This window comes from Chiloscyllium punctatum, chromosome 21 (assembly GCF_047496795.1).
Source record: "Chiloscyllium punctatum isolate Juve2018m chromosome 21, sChiPun1.3, whole genome shotgun sequence".
Taxonomy (NCBI): domain Eukaryota; kingdom Metazoa; phylum Chordata; class Chondrichthyes; order Orectolobiformes; family Hemiscylliidae; genus Chiloscyllium; species Chiloscyllium punctatum.
In genome coordinates, this window is record NC_092759.1 from 16,769,782 (window position 1) to 16,794,613 (window position 24,832).

General features: G+C 44.8%; 1 protein-coding gene across 5 annotated transcripts in view; it reads right to left on the reverse strand.

Annotated features, from left to right (window-relative positions):
- Positions 1 to 7,224: 7,224 nt before the first annotated feature.
- Positions 7,225 to 24,832, reverse strand: part of cntrob (centrobin, centrosomal BRCA2 interacting protein) — a 57,241-nt gene continuing 39,633 nt past the window's right edge. The window contains exons 14-20 of one of the 5 annotated variants that reach the window (XM_072591591.1): positions 21,866 to 22,634; positions 19,430 to 19,623; positions 18,824 to 18,914; positions 17,701 to 17,886; positions 16,484 to 16,640; positions 15,787 to 15,865; positions 7,225 to 13,125 (exon numbers count right to left, since the gene is read on the reverse strand). In XM_072591591.1, coding sequence (XP_072447692.1) covers positions 12,979 to 13,125; positions 15,787 to 15,865; positions 16,484 to 16,640; positions 17,701 to 17,886; positions 18,824 to 18,914; positions 19,430 to 19,623; positions 21,866 to 22,634 — 1,623 coding nt within the window. In that variant the 3' untranslated portion in view covers positions 7,225 to 12,978. Of the gene's footprint in view, positions 13,126 to 15,786; positions 15,866 to 16,483; positions 16,641 to 17,700; positions 17,887 to 18,823; positions 18,915 to 19,429; positions 19,624 to 21,865; positions 22,638 to 24,832 lie in introns of all 5 variants that reach the window. The other 4 variants (XM_072591592.1, XM_072591590.1, XM_072591594.1 and 1 more) reach the window with 4 other exon arrangements.

A 24,832-nucleotide genomic window follows, 5' to 3' on the forward strand; every position in this document is an offset into this window, starting at 1 on the left:
TGTACGTCCAATGCCCATTTAAATGCCCTTAACGTCGGCGATTCTACTACTGTCACAGGCAGGCCATTCCAAGCCCCTACTACTCTGAGTAAAGAAACTATCTCCTCAATTTAAAGCTATGTCCCCTCGTGTTAGCTATCACCATCCAAGGAAAAAGACTCTCACTGTCCACCCTATCTAACCCGCTGATTATCGTATACGTCTTGATTAAGTCACTGCTCGGCCTTCTTCTCTCTAACGAAAACAGCCTCAGTTCCCTCAGCCTTTCCGCATAAGACCTTCCCTTCATAACAGGCAACATCTCAGTAAATCTCCTCTGAACCCTTTTAAAAGCTTCCACATCCTTCCCATAATGCGGTGACCAGAACTGTACGCAATACTCCAGGTGCAGCCTTACCAGTGTCCTGTACAGTTGAAGCATGATCTCATGGCTCCGAAACCTAATCCCCCTACCAATAAACGCCAACACACCATATGCCTTCTTAACAACTCTATCAACCTGGGTGGCAACTTTCAGGGATTTATGCACCTGGACACCGAGATCTCTCTGTACATAGCCCTAAGTCCCTAAGCGCTTTCCCTATGCCCTCAGATTCCACACACAACATTTGAGAAGATTTGTAGCTCAGGTTGAGGTTCTGGATGTAGGTTTGATTGCTGAGCTGTAAGGTTCATTTCCAGACGTTTCATTACCCTACTAGGTAACATCTTCAGTGAGCCTCAGGCAAGGCAGTGCACATAATTCCTGCTTTCCATTTATATGTTTGGGTTTCTTTGGGTTAGTGATGTCATTTCCTGCTCTTTTTCTCAGGGGGTGGTAAATGGGGTCTAACTCAATGCATTTGTTGATAGAGTTCCGGTTGGAATGCCATGCTTCTAGGAATTCTTGTGCGTGTCTCTGTTTGGCTTGTCCTAAGATGGATGCGTTGCCCCAGTCGAACTGGTGTCCTTCCTTATCTGTATGTAAGGATACAAGTGAGAGAGGGTCATGTCGTTATGTGACTAGTTGGTGTTCATGTATTCTGGTGGCTAGATTTCTGTCTGATTGTCCAATATAGTGTTTGTTACAGATCTTGCGCGGTATTTTGTAAATGACATTAGTTTTGCTTGTTGTCTATATAGGGTCTTTCAAGTTCATTAGCTGCTTTTTAGTGTGTTGGTGGGTTTGTGGGCTACCATGATACCAAGGGGTCTGAGTAGTCTGGCACTCATTTCCTAGAAGCATGGCATTCCAACTGGAATTCTATCAACAAACACAGAGTTAGACCCCATCTACCACCCCCTGAGAAAAAGAACAGGAAATGGCATCACCAACCCAAAGAAACCCAAACATACAAATAGAAAGTAGGAATCATGTACTGCTTCGCCTGAGGTCCACTGAAGATGTTACCTAGTAGGGTGACAAAACGTCTAGAAATGAACCACCCAGCTCAGCGAGCAAATCTACATCCAGATCTTTCTGTCCATCAACACTGCCAAGAATTTTACCATTAGCCCAGTACTCTGCATTCTGGTTACTTCTTCCAAAGTGAACTACCTCACCATTTTCCACATTAAACTCCATTTGCTGCTTCTCAGCCCAGCTCTGCACCTTACCTATGTCCCTCTGTAACCAACAACATCCTTCGGCACTATCCACAACTCTGCCTACCTTATTGTCACCTGCAAATTTACTAAACCATCCTTCTATGCCCACATCCAGATAATTTATAAAAATGACAAATAGCATTGGCCCCTAAACAGGTCCTTGCAGCACACCACTGGTAACTGAGCTCCAGGATGAACATTTCCCATCAACCAGCACCCTCTGTCTTCTTTCAGCTAGCCAATTTCTGATCCAAACTGCTAAGTCATCTTCAATCCCGAAACTCCGTATTTTGTGCAGCAGCCTACCGTGTGGAACCTTATCAAACACCTTACTGAAATCCATATGCACATCAACCGCTTTACCTTCTTCCACCTGTTTGGTCACCTTCTTAAGGAACTCAATAAGGTTAGTTAGGCACTATCGACCCTTCACAAAACCATGTTGACTATCCCTAATCAAATTACTTCTTTCCACATGATTATAAATCCTATCTCGTATAACATTTTCCAACATCTTACCCACAACTGAAGTAAGGATCACTGGCCTATAATTACCAGAGTTGTCTCTACTCCCCTTCTTGAACAAGGGAACATTTGCTACCCTCCAGTCTTCTGGCACTACTCCTGCCGACAAAGATGACATACAGATCAAAGCCAAAGGCTCTGCAATCTCCTTCCTGACTTCCCAGAGAATCAGAGCATAAATCTCATCCGTCCCAGGGGACTTATCTATTTACAGATATTCCAAAATTGCTAAAACCTCCTCTTTGTCAACCTCAATCTCATCTAGCCTTGTAGCCTGTATCTCTGTATTCTCACGAATGTTGCCCTTTTCCAATGTCTGGATTAGTGGTGCTGGAAGTGCACAGCAGTTCAGGCAGCATCCAACGAGCAGCGAAATCGACGTTTCGGGCAAAAGCCCTTCATCAGGAATAAAGGCAGTGAGCCTGAAGCGTGGAGAGATAAGCTAGAGGAGGGTGGGGGTGGGGAGAAAGTAGCATAGAGTACAATGGGTGAGTGGGGGAGGGGATGAAGGTGATAGGTCAGGGAGGAGAGGGTGGAGTGGATAGGTGGAAAAGGAGATAGGCAGGTAGGACAAGTCCGGACAAGTCATGGGAACAGTGCTGAGCTGGAAGTTTAGAACTAGGGTGAGATGGGGGAAGGGGAAATGAGGAAACTGTTGAAGTCCACATTGATGCCCTGGGGTTGAAGTGTTCCGAGGCGGAAGATGAGGCGTTCTTCCGCCAGGCATCTGGTGGTGAGGGAGCGGCGGTGAAGGAGGCCCAGGACCTCCATGTCCTCGGCAGAGTGGGAGGGGGAGTTGAAATGTTGGGCAACGGGGCGGTGTGGTTGATTGGTGCGGGTGTCCCGGAGGTGTTCCCTAAAGCGCTCTGCTAAGAGGCGCCCAGTCTCCCCAATGTAGAGGAGACCGCATCGGGAGCAACGGATACAATAAATGATGTTAGTGGATGTGCAAGTAAAACTTTGATGGATGTGGAAGGCTCCTTTAGGGCCTTGGATAGAGGTGAGGGAGGAGGTGTGGGCGCAGGTTTTACAGGGGAAAGTGCCAGGATTGGAGGGTGGGTTGTAGGGGGGGCGTGGACCTGACCATGTAGTCACGGAGGGAACGGTCTTTGCGGAAGGCAGAAAGGGGTGGGGAGGGAAATATATCCCTGATGGTGGGGTCTGTTTGGAGGTGGTGGAAATGTCGGCGGATGATTTGGTTTATGCGAAGGTTGGTAGGGTGGAAGGTGAGCACCAGGAGCGTTCTGTCCTTGTTACGGTTGGAGGTGCGGGATATAGACGAGATGCGTTGGAGGGCATCTTTAACCACGTGGGAAGAGAAATTTTCCAATGTGAATACTGAAGAAAAGTATTCATTAAGCGCTTCCCCTATGTCCTCAGATTCCACACACAACTCTCCACTACTGTCTTTGATTGGCCCTAATCTCACTCGAGTTATTCTTTTATTCCTGATATACCGATAGAAGGCCTTAAGGTTTTCCTTGATCCGATCCGCCAACAACTTCTCACGTCCCCTCTTAGCTCTCTCTTTAGGTCCTTCCTGGCTATCTTATAACTCTCAAGCCCCCTAACGGAGCCTTCACTCTTCATCCTCATATAAGCCTTCTTTATCTTGACAAGAGCTTCAACATCTTTAGTAAACCTTGGCTCTCTCTCGACAACTACCTCCCTGCTTGATAGGCATATACTTATCAAGGACACGCTGTAGCTGTTCCTTTTTCAAGTGTGTCCATCCCTGCAGTTTCCTTCCCCATCCTATGCATCCTAAATTTTGCATAATAGCCTTTTCTCCAGTTATACCTCTTTCCCTGCGGTATGTACCTAGCCCTGACCATTGTTATTGTAAACATAACCGAATAATGGTCACTATCACCAAAGTGCTCACCTACCTCCAAATCTAACACCGAGTCAGGTTCATTCCCCAGTACCAAATCCAATATGGCATTGCCCTTTGTTGGCCTGTCTACATACCATGTCAGAAAACTCTCCTGCGCACATTGAACAAAAACTGACCCATCTAAACTACTTGAACAATAGTATTCCCAGTCAATATTGGGGAAGTTAAAGTCCCCCATTACACCTACCCGGTTACTCTCGCTCCTATGGAGATCCATCTTTGCTATCCTTTCCTCTACATCCCTGGAACAGTTTGGAGGCCGATAGAAAACTCTCAACAGGGTGATCTCTTCCTTCCTGTTTCTAACCTCAGCCCAAACTACCTCAGTGGATGAGTCCTCAAAACTTATCTTAGCTGCTGAAATACTACCCTTGATTAACAATGCCACACCTATCTGTCTTTTACCATCTTCTCTGTCCTTACTGAAACGTCTAAATCCCGGAATCTGCAACAACCATTCCTGACCCCCCTCTAGTCATGCCTCTGAAATGGCCACAACATCGAGATCTCAAGTACCAACCAATGCTGCAAGTTCACCCACCTTATTCTGGATGCTGCTCGCATTGAAGTACGCACATTTCAAACCAATGTCCTAATTGCTGGTGTCCTCTCCTGACTTTGTAAACCTATCACTGACCTCACTACCCTCAATCTCCACTACACAATAAAATCTGTTTATGTCTGTTACTCCATTTCCTTACCCCATTCCACCTTCCAACTCTTGACTCCATTGTTTGTTAAAGTTTGTGTAAAGTTATTTGCAGCTTTATTCAGTGACTCGGCCTGTAAGTCCCATTAGTGAAGAAGGTGTTTGGTACACTTTCCTTGGTCAGTGCATTGAGTACAGGAGTTGGGAGGTTGTGTTGCAGCTGTACAGGACATTGGTTAGGCCACTGTTGGAACACTGCATGCAATTCTGGTCTCCATGCTATAGGAAGGATGTTGTGAAACTTGAAAAGGTTCAGAAAAGATTTACAAGGATGTTGCCAGGGTTGGAGGGTTTGAGCTATAGGGAGAGGCTGAATAGGCTGGGGCTGTTTTCCCTGGAGCATCAGAGGCTGAGGGGAGACTTTATAGAAGTCTATAAAATCGTAAGCGGCATGGATAGGATGAATAGACAAGGTCTTTTCCCTGGGGTGGGGGAGTCCGAAACTAGAGAGCAGAGGCTTAAGGTGAGAGAGGAAAGATTTAAAAGGGATCTAAGGGGCAACGTTTTCACAAAGAAGGTGGTACAGAGTCCTCAAACGCTATCTCAGCTCCTGTAACACTACCTTCAATTAACAATGCCAACCCCCCACTTCCCCAAATCCCGAAATCTGCAACATCCACTCCTGACTCTCCTCCAGCCATGTCTCTGAAATGGCCACAACATCGAAATCCCATGCTGCAAGTTCACCCACCTTATTCCAGATGCTCCTGGCATTGAAAGTACACACATTTCAAACCAATATCCTGATTCTGGTGCCCTCTCACAACCTTGTAAACCTATCCCTGACCCCACTACCCTCAACCTCCTGTACACTGGAACTACAATTCAGGTTCCCATCACCCTGCTGCTTTTATCTGTCAAGATGCCTCTTAAACGTTGCTATTATATCTGCTTCAACTACCTCCTCTGGCAGCGCATTTGCTACTCTGTGTAAAAATAAACTTGTTTCTCCACTTCCTTCGAGCTTTCCCCCTCTTACTTTAAATCATAGAATCCTTGCAGTGCAGAACAGGCCATTCGGCCCATCGCGTCTACACTGATCACCCTCCAGCATTCCATCCTAGCCTGGATTTGTCATGGTTAATCCATCTAGACTGCCCATTCCTGGACACTGTGCAGCAATTTAGCATCGGCAGTCCACCCTAACCTGCACATCTTTGGACTGTGGAAGGAAACCAGAACACTTGGAGGAAACCCTCAAAGACACTTGGAGAGAACGTGCAAACCCCATAGAAAGTCACCAGAGGCTAGAATTGAACTAGGGCCCTTATCGCTGTGAGGAGCAGTGCTCAACGCTGTCACTGTGTTACCCAAAACCTACATCCCCTAGTAACTGACATTTTTACCCTAGGGAAAGGAAAAAAAAAAGAATCCAATGGGTGTCACGAGAAAACTGATTAAATTAGATTCCCTACAGTATGGAAACAGGCCCTTCGGCCCAACATATTTACCCTGACCTGGCAACTTAGCATGGCCAATTCACCGAACCAGCACATTTTTGGATTGTGGGAGGAAACCAGGGCACCCGGAGGAAACCCAAGCGGACATGGGAAGAATGTGCAAACTCTACACAGTCGCCCAAGGCAGGAATCAAACCTGCATCCCTGGCGCTGAGAGGCCGCAGTGCTAACCACTCAACCACCTCATAACTTTGTAAACCTCTATCAGGTTGCCCCTCGACGTCCAATTGAAAACAAACCAAGTTTGGCCAATCACTCCTCATAGCTCTCCATCAGACTGGGCAACATCCTGGTAAAACTGTACTCTCTCCAAAGCCTCTACATTTTGTTCCTAGTATAGCACCATCCTTACCAGCCCATGCCCAGGATCACCCAAACTAGAGAAACAGCATCCAGGTGGGTGCAAACCAGATGGATACCAAGCCCAAACAGTGGAAGCAGTGAGTGGAAACTGGAGCCTATCACCCATTGGATTCTTCAAACATAGCATGGCCCCGTCTGGTCTGTGGCAGGGTTTGTTGGTTATGATCCCAGCTGATGTTAGTACTGGGCAAGTCAGATCCCAGACTGTGCATGGCTGGAAAGATCATGTTTCAGTTTTAATAAGCTCATCGTATCATAATCACATAATCAGGGCGACATGGTGGCTCAGTGGTTAGCACTGCTGCCTCACAGCTCCAGGGACTCAGGTTCGATTCGCACCTCAGGCGACTGGTCTGTGTGGAGTTTGCACGTTCTGCTCGTGTCTGCGTGGGGTTCCTCCAGGTGCTCCGGTTTCTTCCCACAGTCCAAAGATGTGCAGGTCAGGTGAATTGGCTATTCTAAATTGCACAGTGTTAGGTGCATTAGTTAGAGAGAAGTGGGTCTGGGCGAGTTACTCTTCGGAGGGTCGGTGTGGACTGGTTGGGCCGAAGGGCCTGTTTCCACACTGTATGGAACCTAATCTAATCTAATGTTTCTGATTTTGCTTTAAAAATCAAACAGAAGTTTACTCACCAAAAGAAATGAAGACAAAATAGAATAAACCAGACTATTTACTTACAACGCAAATTCAAAAATGTTTAATTGCATCAAAAATGTTATAATTCCATTGATCCCAAAGCATTCCTTTACAAGTTCAAAACAAAATCCCTCATACAGAATCAAACAGCGATCCTTGCTCAGTACTGATACTTAGAGTCAGAGAGATGTACAGCACGAACAGAGACCTTCTAGTCCAACTCATACATGCTAACCAGATATCCTAACCTAATCTGGTCCCATTTGCCAGCACTTGGCCTATATCCTCCTAAACCCTTCCTATTCATATACCCATCCAGATGTCTTTTAAATGATGTAATTGTACCAGCCTCCACCACTTTCTCAGGGAGCTCATTCCATACACATACCACCCTCTGTGTGAAAAAGGTACACCCCCCCCTCCCCCAACCTTAGGTCCCTTTTATATCTTTCCCCTCCTCTTAAACCTATGCCCTCCAGTTTTGTAGGAACCCTGAGAGAAATCTTGGCCTAGGAACACAGAAGTGCGGTGAAGCGAAAATAATTTTCTGCCTACAAAACTGACTTTCAGCTTGCTGTTTCAAGCAATTTCAATACACCCCTGCATTCCCTGGCCAACATTTCTGTCTCAGGTTTGCTGCAGTGCTCCAACAAAGCTCAGCGCAAGCTGGGAGAACAACATCTCGTCTTCCACTTGGGGGACCCTGCAGCCTTCAGCACTCAATATTAACTTCAATTATTTTAGGGCCTGAGCACCTTCTCCCATGTCTTTACACCAACCCCGACACACCAGGCCTTGTCATCACACGGGGCTGCTACCACAAAACAACCCATTATCAGGCACTATGGTCCCCATTGGCGACTACCGATTCTCCCAGGTTGACCATTACCCATTCCTTTGCCCAACTGTTGTTCTCTCTCTCTCTCTCTCTCTCTGGCCTCCATCTCCATCCACCATTTACTCCTCTTCCTCCTCCTCCACCACCCATAACCCACCTTCAGCATGTATACTAACCTTTTCCTAGCTACAATCAGTTCTGAAGAAGGGTCACTGGGCCTGAAACTTTAAATCTGCTTTTTCTCCACAAATTCCAGCATCTGCAGTTCTTGGGAAAAAAAATCTTTGGACCTGAGGGACTGTCTAAGAAGAAGATCCTCAACCAACATCGCTGGTGATCACCTTGTTGCTGTTTTAGAGTATTTGCAATAATTTAATTCATTGTCACGTTCCTCCATTGGCTACATTTCTAGAAGAGGCTTTCACTACTGACTTGGAACTGACTTCTGAAGAAGGGTCAATGCACCCCATCTGCTTTCGCTCCACAGATGCTACTAGTCCTGCTGAGTTTTTCCAGCAATTTCTGCCTTTGTTGAAGATTTGCAGCATCCACAGTTTGTTTTTTTTGACGTGGAACTCTAATGCACATTCCTTCGTTGTCACGGGTCAAAGTCCTGCAACACTCTCCTCAGTAACTCTGTAGGTTTTCCTACATAGACTGCAGGTCAAGGTGGCACCTCAGCACCACATGAAGGCAATTAAAGTGAGGTAATTAATGCCAGAGTGCCAGCAAGATGTACATGCCGTCAACTAGTTTTGAAAGAAGCCTCCCATTCGTGTCTCTTGCCCCAAAAGGGTCACAGCAGTGCTTGGGCCAAGCATGCTTGAGGGAGTTGCAGCATCAGCGGTTACGCTTTCAGATGTTCTGTCCCTTTGTTAAATCAGTCAGTGCCTCTTTGGTGGAACCATTAACTCAGTCTTGAAAATTGTGGGTTTAAAGCCCATATTAGAGACTGAACGACAAAATAAAACACAATGATGCTCACAACAAAAATTAAGAGAGTGCTGCAACTTTGGAGACACCATAGTTTGCACATGATTTCCAGCCAAAAGTCCATCTGTCCTCTTGGGGAGAGACAAAAGGTTTGAAACAATCCAATCTATAATTTAACCTTCATCTAAAAGCTGTTCAATTGCCAATAGCAGGATCTTTTTGGGCACAAATACGGCCCCCCCCAAGTTTTCTACACTGTTATAGGACCGACCATTCATTGGTGCTCTGGAGTATGTTTACAAGCACACCATATGTCTGAGCCTTTCCTACGCATCAAAATAAGGACTGACATGGTTCAAGATTGCCTACTACCATATCCATAGAGCACCTAGAGATGGCTAATCAATGTCAGACTTGGCAGTGTCACAAGAAAGCAAAAAAAACCAAACAAACCAAGTGTCAGCATTGACAAGGGCGTTCAAATAGTAATCGATATCGCAATCATTAAACATTTATTTGTTAAAACAGCATTGTGAAAGGATTTCATCACTCTTTAAATTCTTTTTGAGTCGGGGATGTGAACCAACTACCAAGACATCACACCCTAACCCTATTGCTCATCCCTTGTATCCCTTACAACCTGCAACCTTTAAAACTCAAAAACGGGCATTAGATGAAATCAGTCATTATGTAGCACCCGTGTCCACACACAGCCCTCAGGTTCTGAAGCAGGTCAGCTATTGCAAATACAGATACCATCACCAAGCAAATGACAACAAACAACCTTTGTATTCAGAACAGACACTTAACAGATTTTTAAATTAAAATATTCCATAAAAATTTATTGTATAAAAATTCATATTAAAATAAGGTATTTAAGTTTGTAAAAATCAATGCAGACAGACAGACATAAATATAAATAGTTAACTAAATAGAATCAATACACAGCAAAAGACGATAATGAAAAAACTGAGATGGGGTATGTCAAATAAGGCTGTACATAGGCTTGCATACAGTATTAAGTAGTGCAGGACTTGCAATTTGGTACCCTGGAGGTAACTGCAGAGGGCACCACATTGGGAAGGCCACAGGCTTCTTTAGATTGCTAGCACATTTGGGATGTCCAGTGAAACCCTTTCCAAACTAATTGGGTTGAAGTATTTGGAGACAGAAGTCCTCAGGACAGGAGTGAAACCTGGGTCATTGATCACATGCCTGTGTTTGCTTGGGGGGGTTGGTGGGGTTAACCAGGAAGTGCCATGTGCCAAACATGACTGTTTATTGACCTTCGAAAGGAAACAGAGGGAGGGAAAGAGATGGGCTGACAATTACAGATGTGCCTGCAGCTATTTGCTCAGTCACTCTTCTCGAGAGGAAGATTGCTCGAGCTGGATGGCTTCTTTAACAAGGTTTCCCCACCTCCCCACCAAAAACAGAGGCATTCTACTCTTTGCAGGGGTGCTCAGGTTCCATCCATGTTGGTGGACTGTCCGCAACACACAGCATCCCTTAAACAGCAGCTAGTTATAGGCTTCATCATTCCAACTTATACAGCCTTCAGCTGCCAGTCGTTCTTGTCCTTGCCACGTTGGCGCTCTCATCTATCAGCACGTGGGGAGAACGAAGAGCGGAGTCTCAATGTGGGCTCATTACACCTTAAAACGTAGCCTGAACCAAAGTGTTAAGAAATGACGGGGGTCAAGCGCTTCCTTGAAAACTCAAAAGAAAATATTATATAACTTAGCATTCAATCTGAACGATACTTCTTGTGCTTCCCACAGGTACACTCAATCCCAACTCAAATTGTGTCGTAACTTCCAAAGGCGGGGGAAAGGCAGGTTAGGCACATGGAAGTTATAAGCTAACAGTGGAGCCAATACAGACTTTACAATGCAGAGGAGGACAGCTGCAGATGTTAAAATACTGCAGTCATTAATAGATACTTGGTGCAATCTTTTTCCTGGACATATTCAGATGTCTCAGTCCAGATTTAGGTGCAATAGAATTACTACTTGCACCCAAATATCCAGACTCCTTTGGGGGGAGATTCTTCCCCACAGAAATTTGCAGACTTGATGGGAGTAGAACCCAAAACAAGACAAAGCGCTCCTGACAGCTGCACTTAATACGCCTTGTAGTTAATACCACCAGCCACCCCACATCCCCAGCCATCATGCTGGGTCAGGGTTAAGTAAGTGGGAATATCGAACAAGGCCCCTTGACCTTTCTGCGAGTTCCACAATTACTCCTAAATGTTCTTAGGCCATTTTAAATTTAATAGATAAAATGTTTTGGAGATAGCGGAGGATGTGGAAATGTTGAGAAACTTCCAGCAGATCCTGGAACTTCAATGAGCCTAATTTTAACACCGATATAAAAGTTACCAGAATGTAAAACATGCCCTTAAACCAGGTGGGAAACAGCCCTGTACAATACTCCGCTATAAGCTGTTGGCAACTGGTTAATATATAAAAATAAACACCAAATACATACACAGACATGATCAGCCTCAAGGCATTAACTTGCATTTCACACACAAACAGAAGTGAGGTTACCTTCACTGAAGTAACTGCTACAGTATTTCTACACCAGAACTTGTAAAAGACCAGAAATGTGCACTAGATACCTAACTGCAAAATCTTAAAAAGAACACAACCCAAGAATAAATTTTAGCTGTAAAAACCAATAAATGAGTGAAAATTGCACACCTTGATGTAATTATCAAAAGCTGCTCATACAAATATGAAGCCACAGAAAAATATTCTTTCTAAAAAAGATCACAGCTTTTTGTGATAATGCTTTTTTTTAAAAAAAAGTAGATTAAAATGCAGAGTTCTGACCAAACTAAATTACTTTTAGAATGAGAAATCATTGTCACAAGAATTAACAGGTCAGATTTGTCAGCAAGGGTTGACACAAATGGAGAAAGCGATCTGGAATGTTTTGCAATATCAGTATGGAGGTGGTCTTATCTCACCAGGAAACACCTGTGGATGTCACAGCACAGCGTTTGATCAAATGCAAGCTGGATAGCGCAGCAAAGGTTGCTCTGTAAAATGGGAGACAGTGAGACAGAAAAATAGGGAGGTTTAAAGGGCCAGAAAGGGAGATGATGAGGGACTGAAGAGAGAGAGAGAGAAAGAGAGAGAGAGAGAGAGAGAGAGAGAGAGAGAGAGAGAGAGAGAGAGAGAAAGGGAGGAAGGATGAAATCAACGAAAATGGAAGAGATGCAGGAAGACCTTTTCTCATAGATAGTTAACAAGGTGATTATTACTTAACACAGATGCAAAGCCAGATTCTTATCTAAAAATAAACCAGGAAAACAAGATTAATAAAACAAACCAAAATAGGAGAACAGCAAGCTTGAAAGCGGGAAAACAGGGAAAAAGGTTTTTAAAAAGATTTGGAGGTTAATCTAAACATAATTCATAGCATTCACAGCCCAATCACATAATACACTGCAACATAGAATAATTGCCAGAGACTAATTGTAACAATGAATTCCTGGAGTAAGTTATGAACTGAAAAACCCAACCCTTTCTATCTCAATGGACTATAATTCCATTCTGATGTCCTGGAGACACATACCTCTACTTACATTTGGGACAGGAGGTATAATACTGGTTACTTGCAGCATATAGATCCCTGTAGACATCCATATCAACGTGCTTCAGACTGTAGCATGCCCCACCTTCAGAATCTCCCTTTAACAATTCAGCAGCCACATGCTGTTAGGTTTTGCTGTTGCTATTATATGGTACCTTTACCAGATGACATAGAAAGACATCACAAGCTTGGTACATTGATCACTCAGTGCATGCCAGCATTGAAAATCACATGCCAATCCCTCAAGATTACTGCAAAATTAGGCACAAGGAGAAACTTGATCATAAGGTCCAATTGTCTTGCCAATCAGTTCCCCCACAATCTCCAGCTTGGACAAATGGGCTACAATGACCAGATCAGCGCATTGGGATTCATTGATCACTGGAATTATTCCCTGGTGTCAGAAATTAGCTTTGCCTCAACTCATCTCCAGACTGTTGTTTTCACTCCTTTGCTGCCTGATTGGCTGTTCTGCATAGGTTTCTTCCCCGGTTTGCTTGAATTGGAGCTCTTTTCCGTCGCTGTCTTGTTTGCCAAGAACCGTCTTTGGCTGTTCTGCACAGATGAGCCCTGGAAAGAAAACATGTGTCTTGAGATTATCAAAGAGATACTAATCCCCTAGAAGGCAGAAACAGTGGCAAAAACTCTGGACTAGTAATCCAGAGACATACTGATCATTAAACTATTACTAAATGCCATAAAAACCCAACTGCCTCGCTATTGTCCTTTAAGGAAGGATATTCCCCCATTCTTACCTCGTCTGGCCTACATGTGACTCTAGAACCAACTGTAGTACGTGGTTGACTTTTAACTGTCCTCAGGGTAATTAGGGATGGACAATAAATGCTGTCAATGCCCATCTCCCATGACTGAATAAACAAACTAACCTCTGCATAAAATGCTGTGCACCTCAAAATAAAACAAAGACATAATAAAGTGTCAATGAATGATGTTTTCTCCCCTCTGCGACCTGGGATGTGAATCTAGCCCAAGATTTATAGCATAAAAGTCTCCTCCACTGCAAGCTGGAATGGGATGGGGTCTCAAAATAATTTCGAGTGCAAGCAAGTCCACAATACTAAGCAATAGGATGCTTTTAAAACAGAGTGCTAGTATGTTACATCCTTCCTACAGCAGTGTTGCTGAAGCTTGTCATGTTGCGCTCATTAGAATAAATGCAATCCAAACAATCAAGTGTACAACAGGAGTAAAAGGTGCTGATTGATTGGCAAATTGACTCTGGTTGGCCAAGGTATTGCTATTGAATATAGAAGCCTCTGGATAATTCATAAAAAGATACAACTCTTAAACATAGTCCTTTTGTTGCAGACAGCAGGATCCTTTACATGAATTATGCCTCTTCTAGCCAGTGCAAATGAATCAAGCTTGACTGATTATCTTAGCGTGATTGTTACTCGCACATTCAAGATTGTTCATCAAGAGACGCCCAAATGTGGAGTAGCATCTAACAGTTGATGTTATGTTTTTGATTTTGCAAGGGCAAGCTGGGTAGAATACGGTCTGTACTCTGCCTCCTCCAAACAACTAAGGAATATGCATTTTGATTATTGGCCAGTCAGTGGGATGGTTCTGGACATTGCACTCACAATGAATTCCACACATGACAATACTCTGGATGGTAGGCAGAATGCCTTTTTGGAGTGGCATCCTGGGAATGGAAAATATTATGCCCATCATATTAGCATCATGACACAACTTGCTCAAAGTCTTGCTCAAATTTGAGAAATACTTTGCCACTCTTGGCTAACTAGAGTTGGTGACTGAAGCAGATATCATGCCAAGATGCAAGAATAAATGAAAAACAGTTTCCAAACAGTTGAAGGATCAGTTGTTCATTTTAAATCTTTGATAGGCAAAGTCTTGTTATGCAAAGATATTGAGGAATTGGGCCAAAGGCAAGGTATGTGGACTTAGGTCACAATGATCCCATTGAATGGGGGAATAGACTCAACAGGCTGAATGGCCTACACGTCTCGATATTCCTGATGGATGGAGTGAAGGGATTTGGGAGCAGGAAGGGCACAGAGTTTACATTACAGCTCATTTGGACTGCAGAATCAATTATGAGAGTGCAGTGCTGGAAAAGCATAGCAGGTCAGGCAGCATCCAAGGAGCAGGAGAGTCTATGTTTTGGGCATAAGCCCTTCATTCAATCCTAATGAAGAGCTTATGCTCGAAACGTCAAATCTCCTGCTCCTCGGATGCTGCCTGATCTGCTGTGCTTTTCCAGCAACACACTCACAACTCTGATCTCCAGCATCTGCAGTCCTCCCTTTCTCCCTGCAGAACCAATGATCTCAGGATATAGCACCCAATCATCTGGTTTACCCCAAATCAGTAACAGACAAATGAACTTAAATAGAGGCAGTCCCCAGGTTGAGAATGGGTTCCATTTGTTCGAGGGAAGACAACAAAGGACAACACAAACTAGCCACCTGTAAGTAAAGAAAATGCTTGTGTGTCAGAGGCCTTTTAAATTATATCCCTGTACGGGATCACACACATAACTCAGGGATCCTCTAACTTCAACCCATTTTGGGCATGCAGACTAAACTAGCTGAGCAGGGGCATTGTTAATCCAATCACAATCTTATCCCGGGTTACACATAATGTATACTTCACAGGAAGAGGCAATGGTCTGGCGGTATTATCACTAGGCTATTAATCCAGAGACCCAAGCAATATTCTGGGGACCTGAGTACATAATCCCACTGTCACAGATGGAATCAAATTCAATATGAACCTGGAAGAGTTTAAAGATGATCACAAAACCATTGTTGATGAGAATGAACCTATCTGCTTCATGAATGTCCTTTAGGGAAGAAAATTTCCATCCTTACCCTGTCCAATCTACATGTGACTCCAAACTTGCAGCTAATGTGCTTGACTCTTAACTACCTTCTGGACGATCAGAAAGAGTACTAAAATGCTGGTCTCGCCAGCACATCTACATCCTACATCACAGAAAAGGGCCTTTCAACCCCACTCCTCCAGGCTGGTGTTTCCACACCACATGAGCATCTTCCCACCACTTCTTCATATCACCCCAGTAATATAATCTTTTGTGCCTTTCTCCCTCATGCACTTACTCAGCTTGCCCTAAAATGTATCTTTGCTACTTGCCATCAAGCTACTGAGTGACAGTGAAGGCTGGCTGTCCTAAGTCTTGCTCAGTCCTCTGGCTAGTGAACCTCTGCCTCAGGCACTCACCTCTGTTTTGACCACGAGGTTTAACTTCTGATCCAAGTTTCTTCGAACAGATGCAGCCACCGCCTCTGAACCATCTGGGCTGTGAGGCAAAAGCAGGAGACGTTCAGATGGCACAATGGTCATGCTCAATCAGTGCAGTATATGTAGCATATGTGTGGGGGCATTACGTGGAACAGTACAGCACAGGAACTGACCCTTCAGACAACGAAGAACATGATGCCAAATTAAATTAATCCCTTCTGTCTGCTCTTAGTGCATACGCCTCCACTCCTTGCTTATTCATGTTGATCCAAAACCTCCTTAAGTGCACCAATTGTATATGCCTCCGCTACCACCCCAGTAGTATGGTCCAAACTCCAACTACTCTGCATAAGAAAATTTGCCAGTCACATCTCCATTGAACTTTCCCCCTCATGTGAAATACATGCCTCCAGTATTACGATTAAAACATGTCAGAAGAGTGGCTTGCCTCTCACAATATTTGCAGCAATCATTAATGATCTCTTTTAAAGAGGAAAAAATCTTTAAGGGCACTACATAGTATCCATAGTCTCACCACAGGTCCATGCAAAAATATCAATATTATTTGACTAAAGAGCAAAAACAGACACAGAGAGACAGGGGCAGAGACAGAAAGACAGACTCAGCAACATATATACGCACAAAGAGGCAGACAGGGAGTCAGATGTATACAAACCTGTCATGCTGGATGCCCCTCAGGTAGGTGAAGAGCTCCTCCATAGCTGGAGCTGGTCGGTTGGAGGTGATGTGGTGCATGCTTAGCAGTCGTGATAGCTCTCCAACCTGCTTGGGAGACAGCACTCCACCTGAAGATCCTACACAAAGAGACAAATCTGGAAATAAAAACAGGCCTCTGAAATGGTGACCAATAAACTACGCCCGATTGTATTATAAATCCTATCCAGTTCACTCATGCTCTACCAGGAAGGAAATCTGCCAGAATACCCAGTCTGGGCTACATGTGACTCCAGACCTACAGCAACAAATGTTAACTGCCCTCACAACACACCACAGAGGGTTCAGAGTGCTGCCTAACAAACAGAGAAAATCTTAGTGCCAAAATCAATAAGCCCTAACCCTCTCGTAGCCTGGCCTCTTGCCCTTTTAGATGAACTTCAGCTCATCCAAAATTTTGCATTCATTCAGACTTGTACCAAGTCTCGATCAGAGGTCACCCACTCTCCTCACTGTTTCTCCCATGAATGGGAAAGATTTAGAGGAATACAGGCAAATGCTGGCAAATGGAAGAAGATTAATTTAGGATATCTGATCAGCATGGACAGATTGGACCAAGGGTCTGTTTCCATGCTGGACATCTCTATGACTCTATGACTAAGAGGTGACCTTATACAGGTTTATAAAAACATAAGGGACATAGATAAGATGAATAGTCAAGGTCTTTTTCCCAGGTAGGAGGGTCCCAAATTAGAGAGTGCAGATTTAAGGCGAAAGGGGAAAGATTTAATAATATCCGGAGGGGTAACTTGTAAAGCAGAGGGTGGTGTGTGCATGGAATGAGCTGCCAGAGGAAGTGGTGGAGGTTGGTACAAAAACAACATTTAAAAGGCATCTGGATGGGTGCATGAAGAGAAAGGATTTAACAGGATATGGGCCAAATGCTGGCAGATAGGACCAGATTAATTTAGGATATCCAGTTGGTGTGGATGAGTTAGACCGAAGAATCTGTTTCTGTGCTGTATGACTCTTTGACGCTAAAGATCAGTAGCCATTCCTTTAGCTTGTGTGGGATCTTGCTGTGCACAATTTGGCTGTTCTCTTTCCTACATACACACTGACTACATGTCAAACAAGTGCTCAGAAGGACAAAGCCCTTCGCGGTGACACAAGATCTCATTTAAATGGTTCAGTCTTCTTTCATGTCAGATGTCGCACCTGATTTCTGAGGACTTCGGGATCCGAGCGCCCGCTGTAAAGGGATAGCCTCTGAGGGGTCAACTTTAACTTTCTGCACGGCCTTGCTGGAAGGCTTGCTGTTCTGCCCTGCTGGGAACTGCCACATCGGCTGGGGCTTGGCACTCTCCCAGAGAGTGGGGCAATCGTGCAAGACCTGAGATCCTCCTGAAAGTGGAAAGCACTGCATGATTTAGAGCAGGAACCACCTGTGGGCAAGAGACTCTTTGTATCTTGCTTTTCCTGAGAGATGAAGCACCTTAATTTCAGCAATACCCTCAACTCGTAAATAATGGCGGAGGAACTAGAGAAGCTGGGAGTGTTTCCAGTCAGAGACCATGGGGAGATTGAATAGATGTGTTCCACATTGTAAGCCAATGTGGCAGAGTGAACAAGGGGAAATTTTGACCACTGGTAGGAGAGTTGGTGGCCAAAGGACATTATTTGTAAAAGACTTGGAGGGGAGAGGATAGCTTTTCCTTTATAATAGAGAGAGCTGCTGTGATCTGGAGCATGGTGGTTCAACAGTGACTTCCAAGAAGGAGAATTGGATGTTTGAAAAGAGCTGAAGGGCCACGAGGAAAGAGCAGCACAATTGGATTGCTCATTCAAAGTGACAGCATGGGCTTGCTTGGGCCGAATGGCCTCATATAAATTAGGAACAGAGTTCTGCCCTGCTCCAACATTCAATAAGATCATAGCTGATCCAATTGCAACAACAACTCCACAATCCCACCTAGCCCAATAACCTCTGTTGCTCATCAAGATTCTTTCTTCAGTGCTGGTCAATGTTACAACAGCACCAGACTCTCGATGGCGAAGCTTTATTGGACTACTGCTGTTTAAAGTCCACAGGGAACTGGACCAGATCTCAGAATAATGGCCCACCATGCCTTGAGCCCACATTGGCTCAGGCCAAACAGCATCATGTTCAGTTCCTGGTTAATACACAGTCAGAATGGATACTTATATGAAGTGCCAAAGGGGAGGGGGTGGGGGAATGAGTGCTTGTGGAATCTATTATCACTTTCAGAAGGGGAGAGGGGTACATTGAAGGATAGGAGTCCCATATACCACATAAACTGGGTGCCCCTTCCCCACTTACCTTGCTGGGACACCACATCATCTTGAACTACATTAGGCTTCACGGGTTCTGCACCAGTTTCCACCGGATCCCCGGGCGATCGGTCTAATAGCTGACAGTACGGGAGAGAGGGAGAGACAGAGAAAATATTAGAGTCACAAGACAAAAATAAACAACAGCAAGCTTTCAACTGGGCTGACAAAGATTTTTAGAACATCCCTAAATCTACATCCCCGAATGCATTGATACTAAAAAGAAATGCACAAAGGCTATTTACACCCAGTCTCGAGCAATCACAGCAGGTCCGGGTGCCACTCAGTAATCTAGCTTGTTTCAGAGAAACCGTTTTACTCTTCACCTTTTCCTGGTTGTGAATCTTGACCAATAAATCGCAGAACAACCAGCGGGTGAATTCAATTCCTTCCATCAACATTCTTTCCATCTGTGCATTCTGGGCACAGTTCAGCCTCACCAACTTGATATTGGGGCTGAAAGGGTTGGGTTAAACTATAAGGAATAAGCACAAAAGGTCAAACACGACCCAATGTGCAATGCTACATCTTCCTGCTTGAGGGCTGAGTAATGCTTGTGAGAACCGAGTAATGTTTGTGAGAACCACCCACCTACCATCTGGATGTAATGTTGGAGCTCGCTGCTTTGGGAGTTCTGCTCCTGGGAGGAGGACTGTCCACCTGATGACTCAAAGCTGCTGTTCTTGGTGGTTCCACCCTCGCTGGCCAGCTGATCATGGGTTAGCCTGCTGTCATCAGCGTCCTCGGTGAATGGGTGCTCAGCCAGCTCATCTGGATGGGCCCCAGAGGCTACAGAAAGAACATAAAGACAGTAGAATGATAGGCCTCCCATGTATTCCAAGCACAAACCCTTTGGGTGGTGCAGGCTTTTCCAAAAGGAGGCGGCCAGGAAGACACTTTTCCAGCAGCCAACATCTTGTCCACACCTCCCCTTTCACTCTTGACAACAACCCAAAACTTTCTCCTTCTGAGTGTTAAAAGACTACATAGTGCTGGCAAAGAACAGCAGGGAGTTGTCCCAGTGACTGGATTAACAGTCCTCCATTCAACAAACCATTGCATGGCTCTGGGTCAGGAGGCGACCATTTGACCCACCGTATCTGCGCCAGATCTCTGCAAGAGCAATGCGCCTTGTGTCACACTCCTGGCTTTTCCCTGCAGCCCTACAAACATTTCTCTTTTCAGAGAATGCCTTGACTGAACCTGCTTGCACCCTGTTCTCAGGCAATGCCTTCCAGATCCTAACTACCTGCTGCATTAAAGCCACTTTTGCTCACATTGCTCCAGCTTCTTTTACCAATCATTTTAAATTCAAAGTCCTCTGGCTCTCAGTTTGAAAAAAAAACTGCATTTTGCAGTCAATGTAATTTGTGAAGCACTACTCTAACATAAGAATTAAAATTAAAAAGCAAATTGACTGGTTTTTAACCTCCATCTTGGAGTAGGGAATGGTAGCAGCACAGAACTAGCTGCCACATGATGCTGGTATGACTGTCAGGCAGGCAAAAACAGACCTGTATCTCTCTCCACTCTTCCTCAGGCTAGGGTTGTTCTGAACCCTTTATAGTCAATTAATTACTTTTTGAGGTGGAGTCACTGTTGCATTGTAGGTCATTGAGCAGTCAGCTTGCACAAGGAAGCTGTCATAAACTGTAATGATGGCAATCAGTTCTAGTTACAGGCAGCACCCACAAACGCAAACAGACTCCATTCCACACAAGTCGATTTGTATTTAACACACAGGACAATATAAAGCAGCTGTTTGTCAGCACAGGAAATGATCTTTAAAATTACAGCACTGTATGGGATCACTTTCAGAAGTAGGACATCAGTAAATCAGGGACCCCCTTTATATCGGTTGTGGAGTGAACATTAGTTCCTGGACATAGGAGAGAACTTCCCAGCCTCTTCCTTCATTGGACCCATCATTCATTCAATCTTTTAAATTAGAAGCCCGGGGCAAAACAGGTCTCAGTTTACCTCGTCATCTGAATGACTGCACATTTAACTCAATACCTGCTCACAGAATGTTGATGTAGACAACAGGCTTAGGTTCCAGAACTGGAACTGGATTTGAATCTATGATTTAGAGACTCCGAGGAGTGGAGGAGGATGTGAGAAGGGACAGAGAAAGAGGGGAGCAGCACAGGGGGGAAAATGTAGAAAGGAGGAGAGAGAAAAGAAAGAAATGGGGAAGGGGGCACGGAGAAGGGGAGAATAGGATGGGGGGAGAATGGGATGGGGGGGGGGGGGGGAGAATGGGATGGGGGGGGAGAATGAGAAGGAGAGGAGCAGGGTGTGATGGGGAAGTGGGGGGGGGGGGGAAAGAAGGGAGACGAGGAGGGGAGGGAGGGGTATTCACACATGGAATGTGGGCAGTTAAGAGTCAACTACATTACTGTAGGTCTGGAGTCACATGTAGGCTAGACCAGGTAAGGGTGGCAGTTTCTTTCCCTAAAAGGGCATTAATAAACCAGCTAGGTTTTTCCGACAATCAATAACTGATTCATAAGACCATAAGACATAGGAGCAGAAATTAGGCCATTCAACCCATAGAGTCTGTTCTGCCATTCAATCATGGTTGATAAATTTCTCATCCCCATTTTCCTGGTTTCTCCCCTTGACCCTTGATACTAAAGAACAAATCTATCTCAGTCTTAGATATAGTCAATTACCTGGCTTCCACAGCCTTCTGTGGCAATGAATTCCATAGATCCACCACTCTCTGGCTGAAGTTTCTCCTTATCTCCGTTCAAAAAGATCTTTCCTTTTCTCTAAGGCTGTGCCCTTGGGTCCTAGTCTCTCCTACCAATAACTAATTCATGGTTATCAGTAGATTCTTACTTCCAGATTCTTTGTTGAATTCAAATACCACCATCTACCATGGTGGGATTTGAACCCAGGTCCCCAGAACATTTGCTGGATTTCTGGATTAATATTCTAGTGATAAGACCACCAGGCCATCACCACCCCAAAGAGGGAGGGGTGCAGAGGGAAGTAGGCTACCTCTTATGCCCAGACTCTGCTTTACCTGTTACCATGGTCTCATCCACCTGTGGCTCCAGAGGCTGGAAGCTGCCGTGGCTGAGGAAGCTGTAATTTAACAATTGGCTGAGGTCTTCCATTGATGGATGGTAGGGCAACAAAGGGAGCATCATTGACTGATTCTGGTTCTGCTCAGAGAAACACAAGTTCCCAGACAATGGTGGCTGGTCACCACAGTGCAGGGGACCCTGCTGCGGGTAACCTCCCCCTTTCATCAGGGGCTTCAGAGTTTCGGCAGCAGTTGAAGCCAGCGTACGATGTCTGCTGAGGTTGTTGGGACACGGGTCAGACTCCTGGTCTTTGGCTGCCATCGATGCCAGTTGGTGAGAGGGAGCCTGTACCACAGGCTGCAAGGGAACACCCTGAGGAAAGGAACCATGGAAGCTATGATCATCCAATGTGGAATTATCCACAAATACACAAGTCTCTCGGTTAGTGTAGGAGGGTCGTCCGCCCTCAATCCTGTCTCCCTGAACCTTGCAATCTGGAGCCAGCGTGGAGAAATGGGATTCCTCCCTTTGGCTGACACAGGCAGAGTGCTGCAGTTTGACCAGATTCTTGTGCACTTGGACGCCAGACGCATGAGTGTCCCTGCTTTCGGAGGAATGCTTCAGCCAGTCAGTGTCTGACGTTGGGACAGGGTAAGGCACTGTAGAGGAAGATGAGAGATCAGAGTTGTTGATGGCTTCCGAGGTCGATGTTGTGCGGTTAAGTTCCGTATAAACAGGCACTTGGTCGTGATGAAGGGCAGGTTGCTGCTGGAGACATTAACACAGAGTTGTTAGAACTGTCACCTACCAAAGAATTACTTACAAATAAAAACACATTTGTATTATCTTAACTTAACGTGGGATAGAGGCACAGCAGAGCAGGAATGACTCCTCTGCACTCCAGTAATAGTGCTTCCACAGCAAGGCATAGAATTACAATAACCCCAGGAGTTTGACTGACAACCAGTACAACCAAAGTAAGCACCCAATACTGTAACAAACACAGTACAATCCAGCAATGACATTTGTCATGTTTAACATCAAACTGACAGCATTGAAACAGGCCATTCAGACCATGCTGGTGTTTATGCCCTCCTTTAATCCCTTCCCTTCAAAATTCTTTCTCCCTCTTTTATTTATTCAACATCCCCTTAAAAGTACACAAATGATTCACTGCAACCACTTCCAGTGGCAAAGGGTACCCAGAGAACTGGGAGAGCATGGAAAAGAGGTTCCTCCAGAGTTTGTTAACATCTTATTGATGGCCCTTAGGTCAGGTCCTCTCCACAACAGGAAACATCTTCTCCCTGCCTCCTCCAACAAAGCTTTTCATCATTTTAAATTAAGCATCAGCATGAAGATTATGTTAAATCAGTATAAAACACTGGTGCAGCCTTGGCTGGAGTAACTGTCTCCTTGTGGGCACCACACTTTAGAAAAGATTACACTTGAGGAATTCTTCCTTGTGGTTACCTCTGACTTCCTAATCCAAATGAAGATGAAAGTCACTGATGATTAACATACTGCCTTTTTACAAGGCTTCATTATCTCCTGATTTATTCTCTGTCCTGCCATATACTATTATTTGGGGTCCTTTAACTTCGTCCTGACAGTGTGCTTTCATCCCCTTGTTATTTCTGATCTCCATTAACATGGAATCTATAGCTTCTGGTCAAAGATTTTTTTTGCTGTTGCCTCCATATCTCCCCACCACCCTTTCCCTCCTGCCTGTGCTTTCAAAAAGTCACATACCTCTGAATATTTAGTTACCAGCTTTGTAACCATGTCTCTGTAATGGCTATAAGGTCATATCCGTTAACCTTCATTTGTAGTATCAATTCACTTATTTTATTCCAAGTCCAATGCAATGGAAAACATGCGGGTAGGACAAGCTGGAAGTCCCGACAACTCAAACATCCACAGCCAAGTGGCCTGCAGCAAGTGATTAGGAAGGCAAATGGGAGGTTGGCATTTGCTGCAAGGGGAATAGAGTTAAAAAGTAGCAAAGCATTGCTACAGCTCTACATGGAGCTAGTGCAACCACATCTGGGAGTACAGAGTTCTGGTCTCTTACTGAAGGAAAGATATAACTGCACGAGTAGCTGGTCAGAGAATGTTCACTTGACTGAGTCTTGAGATGAAGGGGTTTACTTTATGACAAAAGATCGAGCAGTTTGGATCTTTACTCAGGAGAAAGTGAGGACTGCAGATGCAGGAGATCAGAGTCAAGAGTGTGGTGCTGGAAAAGAACAGGTCAGGCAACATCCGAGGAGCAGGGCATTTGATGTTTTGGGCACAAGTCCTTTATCAGCAATGGGAATCCTGATGAAAGGCTAATGCCCGAAACGTCGATTCTCCTGCTTCTAGGATACTGCCTGACCTGGATCTTTATTCAGTAGTGTTCAGAAGAATGGGAGGTGACCTTATTGAAGTAGACAAGGTTCTGAGCAGGCTTGATAGGGAAAGCACTGAAAGGATAGCAGGGATGTTAAGGATGGCACAATAGCTCAGTAGTTAGCATTGCTGCCTCACAGCACCAGGGACCCGTGTTCGATTCTAGCCTTGAATGACTGTCTATGTAGAACTTGCATGCTCTCCCTATGTCTGTGTGCGTTTCTGTCGGATGCTTTGGTTTTGTCCCACAGTCCACAGATGTGCAGGTTAAGGTGGATTGGCCATGGGAAATTGTCCCATAGTGTCCAGGGATATGCAGGTTAGGCGAGTTAGCCATGGGAAATGCAGGGTTATGGGGATAGGATATCGGGGTGGGTCCTGGTGGGATACTCTTTGGAAGGTCAGTGTGGACTCGACGGGCCAAATGGCTTGCTTTCACACTAGGGATTCTATGATGTTTCTCCTTGTGGAAGATCATGTGGTCTCCCATATAAGATGAAAAGGAGAAGAAATATTTTCTCCGGGGGTCAGTTTTGTGAACAATGGAAGTGGGGCAATAATAATATTCA